This window comes from Diorhabda carinulata, chromosome 4 (genome assembly GCF_026250575.1).
Source record: "Diorhabda carinulata isolate Delta chromosome 4, icDioCari1.1, whole genome shotgun sequence".
Classification (NCBI taxonomy): Eukaryota; Metazoa; Arthropoda; class Insecta; order Coleoptera; family Chrysomelidae; genus Diorhabda; species Diorhabda carinulata.
In genome coordinates this window covers 13,056,944-13,074,875 of record NC_079463.1, presented here as the reverse complement: position 1 = coordinate 13,074,875, position 17,932 = coordinate 13,056,944, and the positions used below count along the sequence as shown (strand labels likewise).

The 17,932-nt window shown below is 31.2% G+C and overlaps 4 protein-coding genes across 4 annotated transcripts in view; 2 read left to right on the top strand and 2 right to left on the bottom strand.

The window, feature by feature from the left end:
• The window catches only part of LOC130893347 (heterogeneous nuclear ribonucleoprotein L), a 358,788-nt gene extending 356,301 nt beyond the window's left edge, over positions 1–2,487 (bottom strand). Inside the window, exon 1 of the mRNA XM_057799361.1 lies at positions 2,245–2,487. Coding sequence (XP_057655344.1) covers positions 2,245–2,313 — 69 coding nt within the window. The 5' untranslated portion in view covers positions 2,314–2,487. The remainder of the gene's footprint in view (positions 1–2,244) is intronic.
• A 531-nt stretch (positions 2,488–3,018) lies between these two features.
• On the top strand, positions 3,019–4,989 carry LOC130892789 (uncharacterized). The gene is made up of 2 exons (XM_057798407.1): positions 3,019–3,246; positions 3,506–4,989. The coding sequence occupies exons 1-2, from the start codon at positions 3,240–3,242 to the stop codon at positions 4,747–4,749; spliced, it is 1,251 nt and encodes a 416-aa protein (XP_057654390.1). The 5' UTR covers positions 3,019–3,239; the 3' UTR covers positions 4,750–4,989.
• A 5,285-nt stretch (positions 4,990–10,274) lies between these two features.
• On the bottom strand, positions 10,275–11,571 carry LOC130892788 (transcription initiation protein SPT3 homolog). Its single transcript, XM_057798406.1, has one exon. The coding sequence runs from the start codon at positions 11,303–11,305 to the stop codon at positions 10,415–10,417; it is 891 nt and encodes a 296-aa protein (XP_057654389.1). The 5' UTR covers positions 11,306–11,571; the 3' UTR covers positions 10,275–10,414.
• A 640-nt stretch (positions 11,572–12,211) lies between these two features.
• LOC130893502 (methylosome subunit pICln-like) lies at positions 12,212–17,323 on the top strand. Its single transcript, XM_057799700.1, has 5 exons — positions 12,212–12,443; positions 12,502–12,644; positions 14,324–14,457; positions 14,803–14,932; positions 17,147–17,323. Exons 1-5 carry the CDS (start codon positions 12,325–12,327, stop codon positions 17,248–17,250), a joined length of 630 nt encoding a protein of 209 aa, XP_057655683.1. The 5' UTR covers positions 12,212–12,324; the 3' UTR covers positions 17,251–17,323.
• The last annotated feature ends 609 nt before the right edge of the window (positions 17,324–17,932 follow it).

Genomic DNA, 17,932 nt, shown 5'->3' with positions numbered 1-17,932 from the left:
GAAAAGATCAATAGTAAAACGAACAACACCGATCCATATAAAATATAAACGAAGTAGATTATGGAAAATCCTGAGGTAGAACAAAAGAGAGATCCTATCACTAAAATGAAGACTCAAACTAAGATATGGACTTCTCAAACCATATCGAAGAAGTTCGAAGAAAAAAAAACGGAAAAAACGATCAAATAAACGAAGTACCATAAAAATGTGGCATCACCTACAACGTACAGAACTATCACACTTCTGATGTCAAAATACCCGGTCAAATAAATTATTGACTAACAGAATTAACCATGCAAAGTTTAGAATGTTATTTTGGTCCATACTTAGTAGCCAACTTCTGTAATCAAACTTTTTTAATGATACATTTACCATTCTGCTAATTTTCTAGCCCCTAATCAGCGCTCTTTTGAAATTTGTTTCATTTCCTCTTTATCGTCAATGCCCGGTTTTCAGTGATCCGAAAAATGTACAGGATGAGACAGAAATTTAACTCCCTGATGGTGAAAAAAAATTTATAGTTCTTGCAGCAGTGTGAGCAGGAGCATTTTGTCAGTTTCTGAACAGGACAGATCTATGTTCATCACAAAATTGTTCAATTAAAATTTTGGCCAAATCGATCCTGCCTACTTTTAGTCTATTAGTTAATAAATGAGGAACCCATTTTGATCATCGCATTGTTAACTGATTTTTAACCACCTTCATATACAAGGTTTAAAAGTTTTTACCCACCCCATAATCTATTCATTAAATTTCAGAATAATGCACTTTAACAAATTTCTTTTTCATATTGTGTCAAAACGGTTTTTAGAAACCAAAACTAATAGTTAAAACTTGCAAGTACCGGCTGATTTATTTATTATTCTCCAACTCTGAATTATTTCTTCAGTGTTTATGATTGTAGTTTAGTCCTGTGAGACGCAAGAATGTGCTGTGATTTACACTTTTCGGACCAAGATATCTTTTTGTGAAGTTCATGTACGAATTGTTTTCGTTTTCGTGTGCAAAAACTTTTGACCGGTAGTGTATAAATACACGTGATTTCCGCAAATCACCTTCCTTTAATGCCTTCGTGACAATTTTATTCTTGATAATGTACTTGCACGAACGATTTTATGTCGTCCTCTTTGTTTACCCTCAATAAAGTAGGGTGATGCCTTTCCCAAAAAAAAATTTTTTTTCGCTACTCTAGAAAAATATTAATCCACATATAGAAGACAAAATTTGAGCTCTTGATATCAACTTTAAGGACTTACAATTTAAATATAAAGTTTTACAATTTAAAATGGATGTAAAATTTTTTTTTCAAATTTCTAATACGTAAATACAATAATGGAAATCAGTTTGATGGATCTTGTGTTTTTTTGTGAACTTGTACCGGTTCACCAGTAGGAGAAAAAAAATTTTGTTTTCAAAAACTATGCTTAAGACTCCTATCGGAGTCGAATATTTTTTCGGAAATTAATCCCCCTAATGTCGAGATGATATAAATTCTTAATATCCACTTAGATTTGAATATATTTTATTTCTAACAATTTTTCATCATTTAACTGAAAAAAAAACACGATTTAATCAGAAAAACAAAATATATTTTTCGCTCATTTGTTTTTGCCGATTTTTTTTCAAAATTTTAGTAATCATCTAATTCTGAAAAATAACCTAATATTTTTTGTCATTTTTAATATCACACATAAAGATTCGTAATAAAAGTTATATATCATGTTTGCAAAATTGAAAAATAAAGTAACAAACTAAATTTATATATTATTATATCATATTTATAGATGAGAATTAAAAATTAATTTTCATCCGATTTTTGTTTCAACAGGCACTACCTACATAAATTATTATATTTGTTATCATGGTTTTCACAATGGAAATGACTTTTTTAATGTAACATATATCCAATAATAATTATTTTATAAATATCTTCATAAATTATCATTTGTAAATATACCATTTGAAAACATACTATGACTTTTGACTGAAATGTATTCCTAATAGTATACATGTCAACCGAGACCGAAGACAGATCAACCCCTATCATTAAAATTACTTTACAATTTTCAAAACTCATCCTTTAATTAAAAAAATATAAACATAAATGAGATACTATACAGAATACACAAATAGGTAATGTCAGTGATTATTTCATATAGGGAAGTCACTCTTGTGTAAACTTAACATAACCTAGCTTTTGTGGTGTAAACAATAAACAGATAATTACAATTATGGTAAACTTACTCTATTATTTGCTATATCGGTTTCCGTACGTTGTCTTTTAGAATGAGGACCATCACCATTGAACGCCATTTTGAAACAAACACCACCAAATACCGAAATCAAATATCAACGACACACTTTGAACACGGCACGCGTAAAACTAATTCACGACTGATACTTTCCGCGACTTGAGACAAGGGTTTAGAGCACAGACAATTCGAATGAGACTGTGCTATTATTTTCGATCGTTTTAACTTGGTGACATCTAGCAACTACAGCGGTAATGAAAAAAAGATTTCTACATCTTGAAATAGTGTTCAATAAAATTATTTTTACCATTGTTGTGCCAGCTTTTTGAGTTTTTTAGTACACTAATATATTTTTCATTCCGATGTTAATGCAGTTTTCTTTTGGTTATAACTGATATTTTCCGCAACTTAAGGACGAGTTTAGAGCATAGACAATTCGAATGAGATTATTATTTTCGATCGTTCTAACCTGATGACATCTAGCAGAGACAGTGTCAACAACAAAAAGGTTTCTACAAAAAATAGTATTCTATATGAAATATGTTCACCATTATTGTGCCAAATTTCAAGAAGTTTATTTGCTTTTTAATCGAATCACTACGTTATTATTTTTGTTATTTTTGTTTGATACATCATTACTTTTTTCATTACGATTCTTTCGGAAAATTAGTTTGATGGTTTTAACGTAATATAAACATAAACTTCGGATTGACATTTGTGTACTCCGTAGGAACAACTGAGTAACTACAATCAACCAGAACAAGATTCAAAATACATCTAAATTCAAGTTATGGAATTGAATGTATTGAGCGAATATAATGAATTGGTCAGAATTTTAATAGAACGTAGTTTGGTAAGATAAATTAAATGGTTATGTATGAGTTAATACAGGTTTATTAATAAATTATTCACTAAATTCATTTAATTGAATGGATTCTGAATTAATAATTTAGTATAGAGACTTCAAAATATATTAATCCACAAAAAATGTCAGGTTAGTAACTACACGATGTTGTTGCTGTCATTCGAGTATATTTACAAAACTTCCTTTTTACATATTATAATAATTTATTTTGTTTTTCTTGAATGTTAATTAAATGAAAACTATTTTGTAAGCATGTAGAAAGTCTTTCGTTGATATAATTTATCAAATTCTAGCTTTTTTTTAATTTAATTAATTATTAAAAAATTAATACAATTAAAAAAGTTTATAGAGTATGAAAACACGTCTTAGGATTTATTTTAAATTTTAGATGGCATGGAAGTCTATAATGAACCTATAAAAAGGGATGTTTCTCCACCGTCCTCTACCCCAAAAGACGATAGTTATTTTAATAGAGAGAGGACTTTAGTTTTAATAGACCTGTTTAAAAAATATAAACCAGCATTAGCTAAAGGTGATATAAAAACAATGAAAGAAATGTGGGAAATTATCGCAAACGAGCTCACTAATCAATTTGGAATCCCTATAACTGGTGCCAAATGTCAAAATAAATTTAAAGTATTAGAAAGGGGTTACAAAAAATTGCAAAATGATTATGAAACTGGAAAACGATTTAAAAAACATTTCCCGTACGCGAAAGAATTTAAAGATCTAAAATTGAGAAAATATGAATTTGTACCAGGTCTTGTGGCACCATATACGAATATAAACATGACCACCAATACGGAAAAACTCGAGAGTTCATCAACAGAAAGTGCAGCAGAAGTCGCATACACAGAAGCAGTCTACGTAACTGACGAAAGTTACGTGCCCCAAACAACTAACATAGAAGTTGCTCAAACGGAATATGTTAATACTACAACGGAACCAATAGAAGCAGCCGAAGTCACCGTTCACACATCCACAATAGAGCAGAAAGTCCCACCTACGCAATGGTCTGAAGATGTTTTTTTCAACCGAAAAAAGACATTAGCCCTAATTAGTCTATTCAAAGAATACGAACCCCAAGTTTCTGTGGGGACCATAAAAACAAAAAAAGAAATGTGGGGAACCATAGCTGGACACATGACAGAACAATTTGGCGTTCCGATTACAGGCGCCAAATGCGAAAATCGTTTCAAAGTGTTAGAGAGGAATTTCAAAAACCTAGAATTGCACAATTCTAAACGATTCAAAGAAGGTCTTCCGCCTAGGCGATACGAATTCGAGGAAGAACTTCGAGAAATATTTGGAGACAAATTCAAAAATCTGATAGAACAGAAAACAGACAAAATACAACCGTCGACGTCTAATGAAACCCCTGTTGCACCAACTATAGATGTAAATTCACCTCCTTTCACTATACGTGTACTTGAAGCACAATCTATCCCTTTAGAATTACCTGTACCAGATAAAATTGAACGGATTTTACTTGGGATTAAAGCTGATCTCCAATATTATCAAAATGAAAGATTAAAGGTTGAATGGAGGAAATTGGCAGTAGAAGAAGAAAAATTGAAACTTGAAAAGAGAAAATTAAAGTTACTTGAAGATCAAAAACGATCAGAATCTTAGTTGGACTCACAATTACATCTTGTTTCTCGAACCTTCCATAGGGTTATTCAATGACAGTTAGTGGTAGAACGTTCACGATCAGAATGGTAATATCATGTTGTTTCTAGTGAATTTTGGTTTTGTGATAGCAGAAATACGATTTGATTGGTACAAAAAGGTATAAACCCACAATGAGATGATTTTAGTGTGATTTTTATAATATATTAGTGAAAATAAATAATTTATTAGTTGTGAGGCAAACAGGATATATTTACCTTTTTTTTAAGCTATTCACCTCATATTTCGTAAAAATAAGCAAAATAACATTTTGCTGCTTAAATATTCTACCAAAATGCTGTCTTTAATCATTTCGCGTGTGTGTCGTCAGATTACATGAGCAAATTAATGTTTACATGATTGAGCTTATATGAAACATTTAGAAAAATAAGTGTTTAATCTTTATTACGATGTTATGTAGTGCCTTGTTGTGAAAATATTACAAAACATATTCTGGTGCCTCGTCAGAAATACAGACACAATCATTTGAACTTATAAGGTAACTACTGGAAACTCCTTCAAAACTTTAATGTTCAAAGTTCATTTTAATGTAAGTAGCACAGAAAATATTCTGTAATGAAGATCTAAATTACCTTGTCTTTAGGTTATATTGTGAATTCATTTTTTTTTTTCAAAAATTTCACTAACTGCTTAACTTGTCAAAGTTCCCAAAAATGTTTTATAGGAGTAAGATGATGGGTGTTTGAAGTCACGTGATACGTATTTGTAATTTATTTTTTCATATTTTTTTTTTTGTTATTAGGGATTCGGGTGTCATTTCAAGCTTAGATGAAAAAATATAAATGCAAACTATATACATTTTTTGTCACAAACAAAAATTTCGTTAACTGCTTAACTTGTCAAAGTTCCTGAATATGTTTTAATATAAGTAAGGATTGTAATATTTTTTATTAAAAAATAAATACTGGTTATTATCACTTGAAATTACTAAAAATTCTTTCTTTATTTTGACTTCTAAGTTAAAAATTCTTGTACTTTTTTTCGAAATCTCTAACTGATTTGAATAATTACATTTTATCATTCAAAATTTGTTTTGAGCTTTATAGAACATAATGTATTTATAATTTTTACAATATCGATTTTTCAAATTATGTTTTTTTTTATGTTTTTAACGATAATTTTATTTATACATAGTGATAAGTAATCGAACACACATCCATTTAACTATATTTTCCTTTGAATTTACACCTCGCAAACCGGCGTATGTGTTAATAATTGAGATGTTTACTGTGTACAGTAATTATAATATTTTATACAGGGTGGTCCAGAATTATGCACACTAATTTCTAAAAACGATAGAATCTTGTTCAAGTAGGCTTTAAATGTTGATAGAGAGAGAAAGAACATCAGTATACCCATATATGTAATACTTCTATTTGGATGGTTTCTATAAGTGGAAGCTGTTTCGACTAAGGAAGACAGAATGGCAACGATTTCTCTATCCTCCGAGGTTCCATCTCGGTTCTACGCATTCTCAAGCATGCGCACTATAGATAAAGTGTCTCGAACAAGAGAGAAAATGAATATTGTCGGCACCGTAATATAGGGACGTTTTTTTCCCATACCAACTGTCCATATAGGACTATTACATATATGGGTATATCACTCCCTACTCTATTCTGATTTGATCGCCATGACGTCGCAGTTTCGAGTGGTGGAATCGGCGATAGTAAGATTTAGTGCTGTGTTCCAAGAAAGTACACATAATATCCCTTACTACATCAAATAATAAAATATATTCTCATGGTAGCAATTTTTCTTACTTTGAGTTTTGAAAATTCCGCTAATTCTTCCAGAGCTCCTTTCGAACTACCTCGTAACATATGTCGTCGAGAGCGTTAGCTATGACGTCATTAGCGTCCACACTGATCATAGGCGCCATATGGAACTCCCAAAAGAGTATTTCCCAGGCGTTGCGAACGCTTAGTGGAATAGGTGAACACGTGCAATTTTAAATAGTGTAAATTTTAATTGATCATATATATATATATATATATATATATATATATATATATATATATATATATATATATATATATATATATATATATATATATATATATATAATTATGTTTCATAGAACAGACCGAATTTCAATAGTTTCAAAATTTAAAAAATGATATGTACTGACTATCAACGGGACAATACGAAGAGTGTTACCAATATGGTCGCAAGCTTTCTGGTCTAGTATACAATTGGGTGAATTGTTGAAGAATCCCAACTCTACAGTATAGGCTGTCTGCGGAAACTGCGGTTTTTCATTATGAATGGTTGGCGGTCTTGCTAATGACATTTTTAAGTGCTGTCATTTTGACTTTAATTTTTACTTCATGTATTCCGATTTACTTGTCATTTAAATTTATTTTGTCAAGTAATTAAAAACTAAACTGAAAAAGTTTATTTGGATTAGAACATCAGAAAATCAATCACGAATGTGATCAGCTAACGGGTCATTCCAATTGTTTTTGTAAGTTTATACCTGGTGGGCGACTAAGAACGGACGTCGGCTATATCTTAGAAATTATAGGTATTACAGCTTCGGGGAAAAAATTATAACAAAAGTGGTCTCGAAAAACAAGAGGAAATCAAATCAAAGGTTTTTGAATGTTAAGTTTTAAATTTGAAATTTATAAGAAAAATCGAACGCAACGTTTGAAACATAATGGCCGATTCACACACTTGACTTTCGGTTTGCCGTTGGACGTCGCTGTTTTCTGACCGGTCTGCCGTGACTTTCAACATAAACGATATTTATCTTTTCATGTCGGTCGTTCTTAGCAACTTTCGTAACAATAGAAAAGAGCCAATTACATCTGTTTGCGTTTGTCACGTGATTTTGACGTATGACGTTAGAGAGTGATATTGAGGTTATTTTGTTAATTATGGTCTTTTGGCTTTTTTCTCTTTATTTTCCATAATATCGTCCATAAATACCGGATTACAAACAAAGTACAAAAATATCACGTAAATAAAAAGAATATCAAAATTTTTATGTTCACGACCACAACGTCAAATTCATGAATAGGGTGTAGAATTTGCTACAAACGGCAAACGTCACCAGCTTACGGTACCTAACAACAAACGAAAAGTGAAGTTTATGAAAATTCCGTTCTGGATTAGGTATCGCAATCGGCTGATAAAAGATCTATCTGACCCAAGATTATAGTTTACGAAAAGTCCTCTAAAGTCTTATAGATACTCCCAGAATTTGAATACCGTAGTCATAACCGTTTGGTTTTCAATCTACCCCTTAAGACCTATCAATAAACTTGATTTTCCGTTTGCGTTGCCGTTGGCGGGTGCCGTTTGCCGTTCATAGCAAATTCTATACCCTATTCATAAACTTGACGTTGCTGCCGTTAACTTAAAAATTTTGTTGTTATTTTTTCCGTATGTACCTACTGCCTTTTGTTTCCGTGATATTTTTCTGTTTTTGTTTGTAATCCGATATTTATGGACGATATTATGTAAAATAACGAAGAGTTTTTTTGATGAATGGTCTTGTGCATTTCAATTTTTTTAATTATGTAACAGTAAACGGCAAACCGAAAGTCGAGTTTATGTCACCAACGGCAGACTGATCTCAGCGATCTCAAACGGTCTTCAGTTTTTTAAAAACTAGACTCTAAAAATCAATATACATAATGCTGGGCCATCTCGTTTATTTTTTACAAATTTGTAGGTCTTTTACCTACTATAAACTTTTATTGCAACTAATTATATTTTATTAATGAGAATACGCCTTCTGGAGAAGAGAATATTTGTTGGTTAAACATAATGGAAAATGTGATATTACGAAACTGTTTATGTTTATCTGGAGTATAATTACATACTTCTGATAAATACATCTGTGTAAATATGTGGAAGTTCGACAGCTATGCCAAACATTCTTGAATCAAAGTTCTTTTTTCCCTTGATACGAGATTATTGGCCAAATAACAAAAACATTTATTCTAACGAAATCAATATACAACTATACTATGAGGACAATGTAGTTCGAAATATAAAATTCAATTGAGAAATAACAATAAAAATTTTAAATTAAAGAAATATATCAGAATATTGGCAAATTATTTACAATTTTACTGATCTCTCATACATTTTACAAACATTGAAAGCTCAATAAGCTATAAGTTTTGCATACTAAATTTTATAGTACTTTCATATCTTTTGTACTTTAAAACCCTGAAGGTGCATATCGTCATTCCCGATTACCTGACTGAGCAAGAGTTGACACAGTACTTGATCAATCTGAATGTTTTCTGATCTTTGATGTAACAGCATCGATTCCTATTCTTTCCGCAGGTTATTTTGTACATTTTCTAACCTCAATCATCTCAATATACACATTTTCACCATCCAGAATAAGTTTTATCCCAGAAATACAAGGGATGATAAAGTTTATTGTGATTGGAATCTACCGTATGACAATTTTTGAACTCCACCCGGTATGTTTTGGAAAATATAAAATCTTCAAGTTGGATTATCATTCTTTTTATTTTATTATGAGAGAGAAAGAGAGGTTCGTTCATATGGGAAAAGGGATTTGTTAGGATTGGCCTTGATACAGGAAAGCTACGTCTGCGGAGTTGAAGTTGTGGTGAATAGTAGATACTGCAATAGTCAAAAAAGAAAGATATGTCCGACAAACAAACGGTTTTTTGCCTAAAGCTGGAGGAGGGTACTACTGCGGCTGTATTGTATCCTAAACAATTATTTAGTTGTACCTAAAGTTTTACACAGAAATGTAAGAAAAACCACAACGAAACGTTTTTCTGAAAAAAGTGAAAAAATAAGTTATTTTCTATAAAAAAAATATTTCTAATGTGAGGAAATACATTTCGCTTAAAACGCCTTTTGAGAAATGCATTGAAAAAGTTACGACTTTTTTAACTTTGCCCGTGTTGCCCCCGTGTTAGTGCTTTACAATCGACTTTGGCGAATAAGTGAACCGTCAAAGAAATTCTTGATATAGACGTTTCTTCTCATTGATTTCCTTCAAACCTCAGTAAACTTTCTAAACTGTGGAAAGTCAGTTATAAGAATTTTTAGTTCTATTCTAGTGTTTATTCCGAGATTCCATTCCAAATTCATGTTGATTTTTTTATGATATGGGAACTTCTCCATATCGACTTTCATTTATTTACTGTACTGTTAAAAAAAACACCCTGTATAGTTATTTCGATTTTGTTTAAAAATGATTTTCTATCAAGAAAACTCATTGTATCAAGAAAGCTCAAAAATTGATAATTATCAATTGTGAAAACTGGGTGACTCATTACCATTAAAAATCTACTGTTAATTAGTCGACTTTAAGAAGTTCTTAGGTGTGTATTAATCTATGTTAAAAAAAAACAAAAATTTCGTTTAACGATAATTAAAAATGTCCCCTTCGAATGCTGAATGTAAGATTTCTTTTAAATTAGTACATTAATAATTAAAATGTTATTGTACAGTAAATAAAACACTTTTTACATAAAACGTACTTTTTATTTCAAATTTCAGCAAAATATCCACTGTGTTGCTAATTTATTATGAGATTACTTTATTTAATATAAACATAATTGTATATCTCACAATTAAAAAAAACAAATTAAAACTTATTACTTCAAATTGCAAACAGATATTGAGTCTCTGGCAACTTTTTTCCAAAGTTTAACTTTCCTGCTTGTGGAGTACACACCCTTCTCATGACTTCTTTTATTTCATTAATACTTATCGGTGGTTGGTTCATGTAAACTTTGGTATAATCAGGATTGGGTTCCTCAAATCTATGTTTTCCATTGAACATTGTAGCCGTGTAATAAGAGCCGGCTAAATGTTTCAGCGGATCAGATCCACATTTTGTATCCATTCTTACTAACAATGCATAATCAGTAATTTCGGCTACTGTTTGATATGCATAATATGCTAAAGTATCAAGTGCGTCAGGTTTAAAGTTTATTTCTTTTTTGGGATCGATCCACAGTCTTAGTTTTTCCAGGCTTCGCTGCGTTGTATCTCTACTATAAAAAGATGCACAACGAGCTTTACAAAATTCTAGATATTTTTTTTCGTCTAATGCTTGTGATATCCTGTCGGCCCGTAATTGTCTTTCATACTTTACTTCATCAAATTCTGTGAGATTCATAAATTCTTCACATTCATCGATTTTTTCAATAAAATCCAATAAAGCACTTCGCGGTTTCTTTTCTTGATCTAGGTCTATTACGTTCAAATGTACTTTCTGTAGAATGTGTTTGTTTTGTTTGTTCATTAAATACTTCACGAATCGCCTCATTTTCTGCTTATTATGTCGCATTAAGAAAACCAACTCTTCGCCTTTTAAATTCTTTCCGTCTGAATACTTAAGGGCTTCTTGTACTATCGTTCGGAGTTGTTTTAAAACTATACTTTCCACCAAACGTACCGTTTCAGGATTTGGTTTATGGCTATCACCAAATCCAAACATCATCAAAGAAATTTCGTTGCAGTATGTAATATCAGATGATGATTCCATTTTACGGTAGACAATAAATATATATTAAACTAGAATCTAAACGAAATATCTAAAATGTCTAGAATTTAGGTTAGAGGCTGATACACCCTAAGATTATATACTCGGATACACCTTTCAAAATTATTTTCTTTATTGGTAGTGTATATTCATACGAGAGGCGGTCTATGAAATTATACTTATTTTTTAATTTTAGTGTAGGGCAAGGATTCTTTCACAAGTAATAGGACATGTTTACTTTCATTAACCCCGCACAATCTAATTTTGTGACGTCATAAATTACAGCAAATCCTTCATCTTGGCAACATTGACAATTTTTGTGTCGGTATTTTTAAAACTTGAGAGGCTACTCACATTTTTTCACTCACCTTATAAAGTGAGTTTACATGAGAGAAATCTCATTATTCATTGTTATCTGGCTTGCTTACATTTTATTATAAAGTGGTAATATTTCATTTGTATATACATAATTGATTGTTGCGAGCACTTTTTATTATTAAAATTGATATGTATGACCAAAAAAACTAAAATGAAACACCAATATAGTAGAGTAGTTTTAATGTACTTAACGCAATATTTGTCGGTTGTGACGGCATCCCAAAATAACCTATGATTTGTGGAAGAGTGCAGGATGGTGGATGTAACAAATAGTGTGCTCCAGGATTAATATCACAACGCTTCTAGAAATACCAATTTAGTTCTATTTTTAAAGCCGAGAGTAATGAATATCATTAAGTATGTTAAATATATCTAATGACTTATTAAATAAAGAAAAAGATCATTAAAACTAGATCTCCATATTATTTCATATATTTCAATAAGCCACAAATTTTATACAATTTTGAAATATTATCGAACGTTTTTTATTTACACGACAAACGTATGATTAGTTACAACATTTAAGAGTAACTCCTATTGGCCGCATATAGTGACAATTGTCAAAGTTGATAATTCATTCTTATAGTTTGAGATTTTTATATCGAATATTAACATTAGCCGGTATCATTTTAAAAGCCAAAGAAATGGTTATAATTAATTCTTTTAGATACCCCGAATCCGATATTAAATGTGAACATAAGGATGTTAGAGTATTCCTAGATAAAAAAGATTTGGGTTTGGGTACGTTAATCGTTAGTGAAAGGTATAAAGAAATAAATTGTACAAAATACCAAATTTTTACAAATTGTATTTTACTACAGGACATTTTGTTGGCATCAAAGAGAAGATATTGGGTTTTCGATTAGTTATTCAAGTATATCTCTGCACGCTATATCTAAAGACGCCAATGTACATCCAAATGCTTGTGTATATGTAATGATTGACGGGCATTTTACTATGCCGGGTAAGTATTCTTCCCTGTTCTGTTATAAGGAAGGTAAAGTACAGGTTAAATAGTATATATGTATTTCAAATAAGAATTCAATAAAATCCTATACCAAATATAACTGAAGGAAGTTGGGATTTGTTTTTTCGGTAAATGTTTGACCCTATTTTGGGTCATAAAAAATGGAAAACCAACATTTTTCAACTCTTTCGGCATATAAAGAATCCAAAAACCATAAATTTGTCTCAGAACACTAGTTAGACTTTTTTTCAAAGGATATATTTTTTTTTTCAAAAAGAACAATTTGAATAATTTTCACAAATTAAAAAAAATTTTTGGAAAAATTAATATTTATTGTTGCATGAAACAAAAAAATATGTTAACGAGTTGAGTCGAATGTATAAAAACTTTTGACCTGAGGAACTACACAAAAGTTATAGCATTTTCAGTTTCCCATATTAACTCAATAGGAATTTTTTTGCTTGAAAAAGCATTCAAATCGGATTAATACTGTAATGCCCTTACCCAATGTCATATTTGTTACTAATAACATCTGAAGACACATTGAAACAACTTGGCATCCCACAGTGGGATTAAATCTTAGAAAAGTAGACAAAAGAAAAAATTTAAGTTATCGCTTTTGGGAGGTTTTGGGGTCGCTGACTACAAATAACACATATTTCATGAAGCAATTAAGTTACATATTACTTCCAACTTGTGAAAGCGGGTAATAGAGCATACTTCAGTCTCCAAAGACTACTAAAGTCACGTTTACTCAATTGGAGAATGAAAAAGCGGATCTATCGCACAGTTGTCATGTCCGCTAGCGATACCTGGATATTGAACAGCCGCGAGGAGCAGCTGCTCAACACATGGGAGCGAAAGATCTTACGGCGAATATATGGACCAGTGTGCGAGCAGAGCGTTTGATGCAAATACCGAACTCTACCGGCTCTATGAGCCTGGTGACAGAAGCCAATACAATAAAAAAAACTGTATTAAAAAACATGAAATATCAAAAAAATATACGTAGTTCAGTTCATGACTTCTTAGTCTAACATAAAAGGAAAAGTCATAAAAAACTGTAATTATTTTTTAATTTATTCTTGATTGAATGCCGCACCCTGTATTTAGTATTGGTGGGCAAAAGCGGTTTAAACAACATAAAGTTTATAAAAATCGGCTAAGTAGAACTGCGGACCAGCATTTTTCCATAATAATTTTTCCACTCGCCCCCACCTCTTATTTAAAGAGATAAATTTGTGTAATAACAAGTGCGCAAAATTTGTTGAAGAATTCTATTATTGTATAGAAAGTGTCACTTAATTGGGTATATTTTAGAAAATACCTCTAGTGGTAGACTAAAAATTCTGAAAATAATTTACACGTGTTTCTCGGGGCCACCTTTGTTATTATTTTTTTCTTTCCTTAAGCTGTAATATAATCCGTTGCTGAAATATGGCCGACGGCCCGCCCAGTACATTGGACGTTTTACTTTCGATTGTGCAATTTTTCCAGACAAATAGGAGAATTTGATGTTTGGACAAAATATGTTGAAATTTCTGTTATCAAACTTTAAACCTCTTGTTTTTCTCAAATGTACCAAATAAATAAACAAAATGAAAATATTAAATTTTCCATGTTTCATAACCAAAAATAGGGTGGGCTCCACTTCTAAACCGTTTATTCAATGTTAGGTGATGTACCACCGGAACCAGAGACCAATGATGATAGCGATGTAGAATCAGAACCTGATATTTCAGAAATAATAGTAGTACCAGAAAATGAGGAGTTGATACAAGAAATATACAATGCAATTACACTTTGTCAAGTAAGTACATCCCTGATTATTGAATTCCAAATTATTTAATTATAAATTTAGACAAAAATTATAGTAGTTTCCACAAGGTATCAAAGATTCTATTTCTTTAATTTTTTACTTCTTAAACTTTTTCATATATTTTTCTTGATAAATCTTCTTGATCTTAGATCTCTTTTGATAGAAAATTAGTTGATAAAAATAAACATTGATAAATAGTCTTTATTAAAGTTTTTGATACAGGCCCCAAAGTAGATCAAAATGTCAACTTATTACCTGATAGTTTGAACTGATTGTCTATCAAAAGATTTCTAAAAGCATCATGAAAAAGATTCTTGAATGTATATTATAAATTAGGAATTAAATCCTGATCCAATGGATGAAGTAGATGAAAGTGATGATAATGATGACAATTTATATGAAGATGCTGAAGACGATATGGAAGACGAAGAAAATGAAATAAGAGAAAGAGGTGGAGGAGACGCAGGTATGTTATGAATTTTTACATAGAATAAATAAAAGATTGATTTCTAACAATTTTTTTGTAATACACTAATAAAAAAGAAATTATTAATAATTGTTTTAAATCAAAAGAGAATCAGATCCATAGAAACTAGTAAATTTTTCACCTAAGAAAAATCAAACTACACTGCAACCTTGATATAACAAATTGGAAGGGAACAAGTAAATATTCGTTATATCAAGTAATTCGTTGAACTGAAGTTTGTTATGTCGAGGGTAGGTTGTCTAAAATTCATTATAAAGAGATAAAAAAATAGTTTTATTGTTTTACGAACAAAAACGTGTCGACATGAATCTCATACTATGAGATTAAGGGTTATACATTGGTGGGAACTTTATATAAAGGTTTTGGGTTGACAAAATTCGTTAATTAGAGGTATTTATACCTTTTCTTGATAGTTGAAAATTCGTTATAAAGAGGTTGTTCGCAAAAAATGTTCGGAATGTAAAGGTATATTTTACATTGACTCTTATGGACAATTTAAGGGGATTATGAAGAATTTGTTAAATCGAGGAAGTCGTTATATTGAGGTACGTTATATTAAGGTTGCACTATATTCATTATTAATTGTTTATATATAAAATATAGGTACTGAACACACTGCTTATTAGATTAGTGAAGTATTGTGAACCCCGGACTGTTTACCAGTCACATATCTGTCTAGGGGCTCTACAGCTTAGGAGAGGTCACTTGGGTAGGAATTATAATACAAAAATAAAAATGAACGAAATGTTTATTGCAACCGCCTCTTAACAAAATTTACTTAATCAGCAATCATCACATTAATAATCTTTGAGAGATAGAAAAGTACAAGATTTCGAGCCCTATTGCACTGAGGTGCGGGTAATTAAGGTCGCCTTGTGGGCAATGAACATAATATATAAATTGCAAGCATAACCCTTTGCATACCCCCATCCAGTACTCTGCATAAGCCTACAAATCAAATATTTCCTGACTCGTCAGCGTTATCTAGTTTTCTGGCATTTTAATCGCTAAGGAAACTTAGTGGAACAGGGAGGATCGTTAACGCGTTTCTATTAGTTGAAATTTTGAAGATGTGTGGATGACTACAGTTACCCATTACTACTACTTCTAGCATTAAAAAGCTTGAAGGTAAGTTCCATAGACATTGTCTAAACACTCATATAAGATGTGTTGGGCTGTTTCCTTTAATTTCTTGCACAAACAACAAGAACTGTAGGGAAGTTCTTTAGTTGGTAGCTCACCAGATGGTGTCCAGAGAGCATACGAGGAACTCCTCTTTGCTTCAGGGACTTACTTCAAGTTTCTGATTTCTTTTTGTTTTCCTACTTTTATCACCATTAATTAATGGCTCTTTAGAAAACCTATAAAAGGCCGTGGTTCTATTGAAAGAACTTTCTGCACGTGGTCAGATTGTTCATTAGAGTAACCAATGCTTACTACTACTAACATTAACATAATTGTTTGGGTTGTGGGCGATCAAGGACCTTTGCACACAGGTCCCATAGGTTACTTGGGGTTGATTCCTTTTGAGAAGTTTATCAGGCATCTTTGTTTGAACCTTTTAACGTCACTATGGAACCTGATTGTCTTATCCTTCTTTGCAAAGTGATTAGCTTGTTAATTAGAGTAACCACTGCTTACTATCACCAACATTCTTAGTTGGGTTGTGAGCGGTCAGGGAGGACCGTTGCACACAGAGGTCTTTGAATAGGTCCCATTTGATGCTACCAAATGCTGATTTTTTTTTTTGAGAAGTTGATCAGGCACTTTGTTTTGAACCTCTTAACATCACCAGAGACATTATAAGGTTACCCAAGTGTTTGGACATTCACTGATGAAGTGATGTGCAATTTATTTCTCCTCCATACACCAATGGCATTCCAGATCGTCCTTGATATAGAGGTGGCGTCTTAGATGACTGTAAGTAGACTATTAAGAGATGTAATAGGAACATTTTGTGCTACATCAAGAGTAAGTTCTGGGTCCATCGGTGGAATTATTGATATCAATTTAGTGACCGAGATTCTTTATGTTGCCTGAGTGACCAGACACTTAAACGATTTGGACCTTGTAGCACAACCAATACAATTACCGAAGGTAAATACCTTCAATTTCTGAGAGTAATGGAATTATAGGAGATCAGTGTGTTCGGTATGAATATCACCAGTAGTTTTAAACTTCTTTGTATTTTAGATATCGATGATCTTGCAAGAAGAATACAAGCAAACAGCGTTGATCTTCGGGTTAATTATAGAAATGGTCACAATGATGATGATGATTTCCAAGATGCCGATTAACTGGTTATAGATTTATATTATTTTGTACTTTTCTAATATATTTAAAATAAATATGCATTGAATTTTCTTTTTAGATTTGACTAGTTTATTGCAATTTCTATTGTTCAATACTCATATTGGATAAAGGAATAAAACAATTTCGAATTCACTACTGTTTATCATGAAGAATATAGTTAAGAACATAAAAAGAAAAAGTGAACACTTGAGTACAATTGGACAGGGAACCTGTGAAAACGACTTTTCTGTTATTTGCTGAGGATATGGGCTTTAATGGAAAATTCTAAAAACAAAATCCAAAAGTTAAACATTTGGTCATCGGAAATTAAAAAAAAATGTAGCCAATAAATAAAATCAAAATCATGATAATAAAATCGACTAATATAATAAATTATAAAGACAGTATTTTAGAAAGCTTAACGACATACGAATATCTTGAAAATATACTAACAGAAGATGGAAAAATAGATATGGAGATAGGAAAGACGAATAAATAAACAAAAATTTATTGTAAATTCAATAAAACAATACTAGGACAGAGAAATATGGATGTGGGAATGGAAATATACAAAGGTACATATACAACACAAATCTGGACAATGGATAAGAAAGATGAGATAAAATTAAAAAACGTAAGAAGAATAGCAGAACAAGATAAAGAGCAGAGACATTAAAATATCTAAAT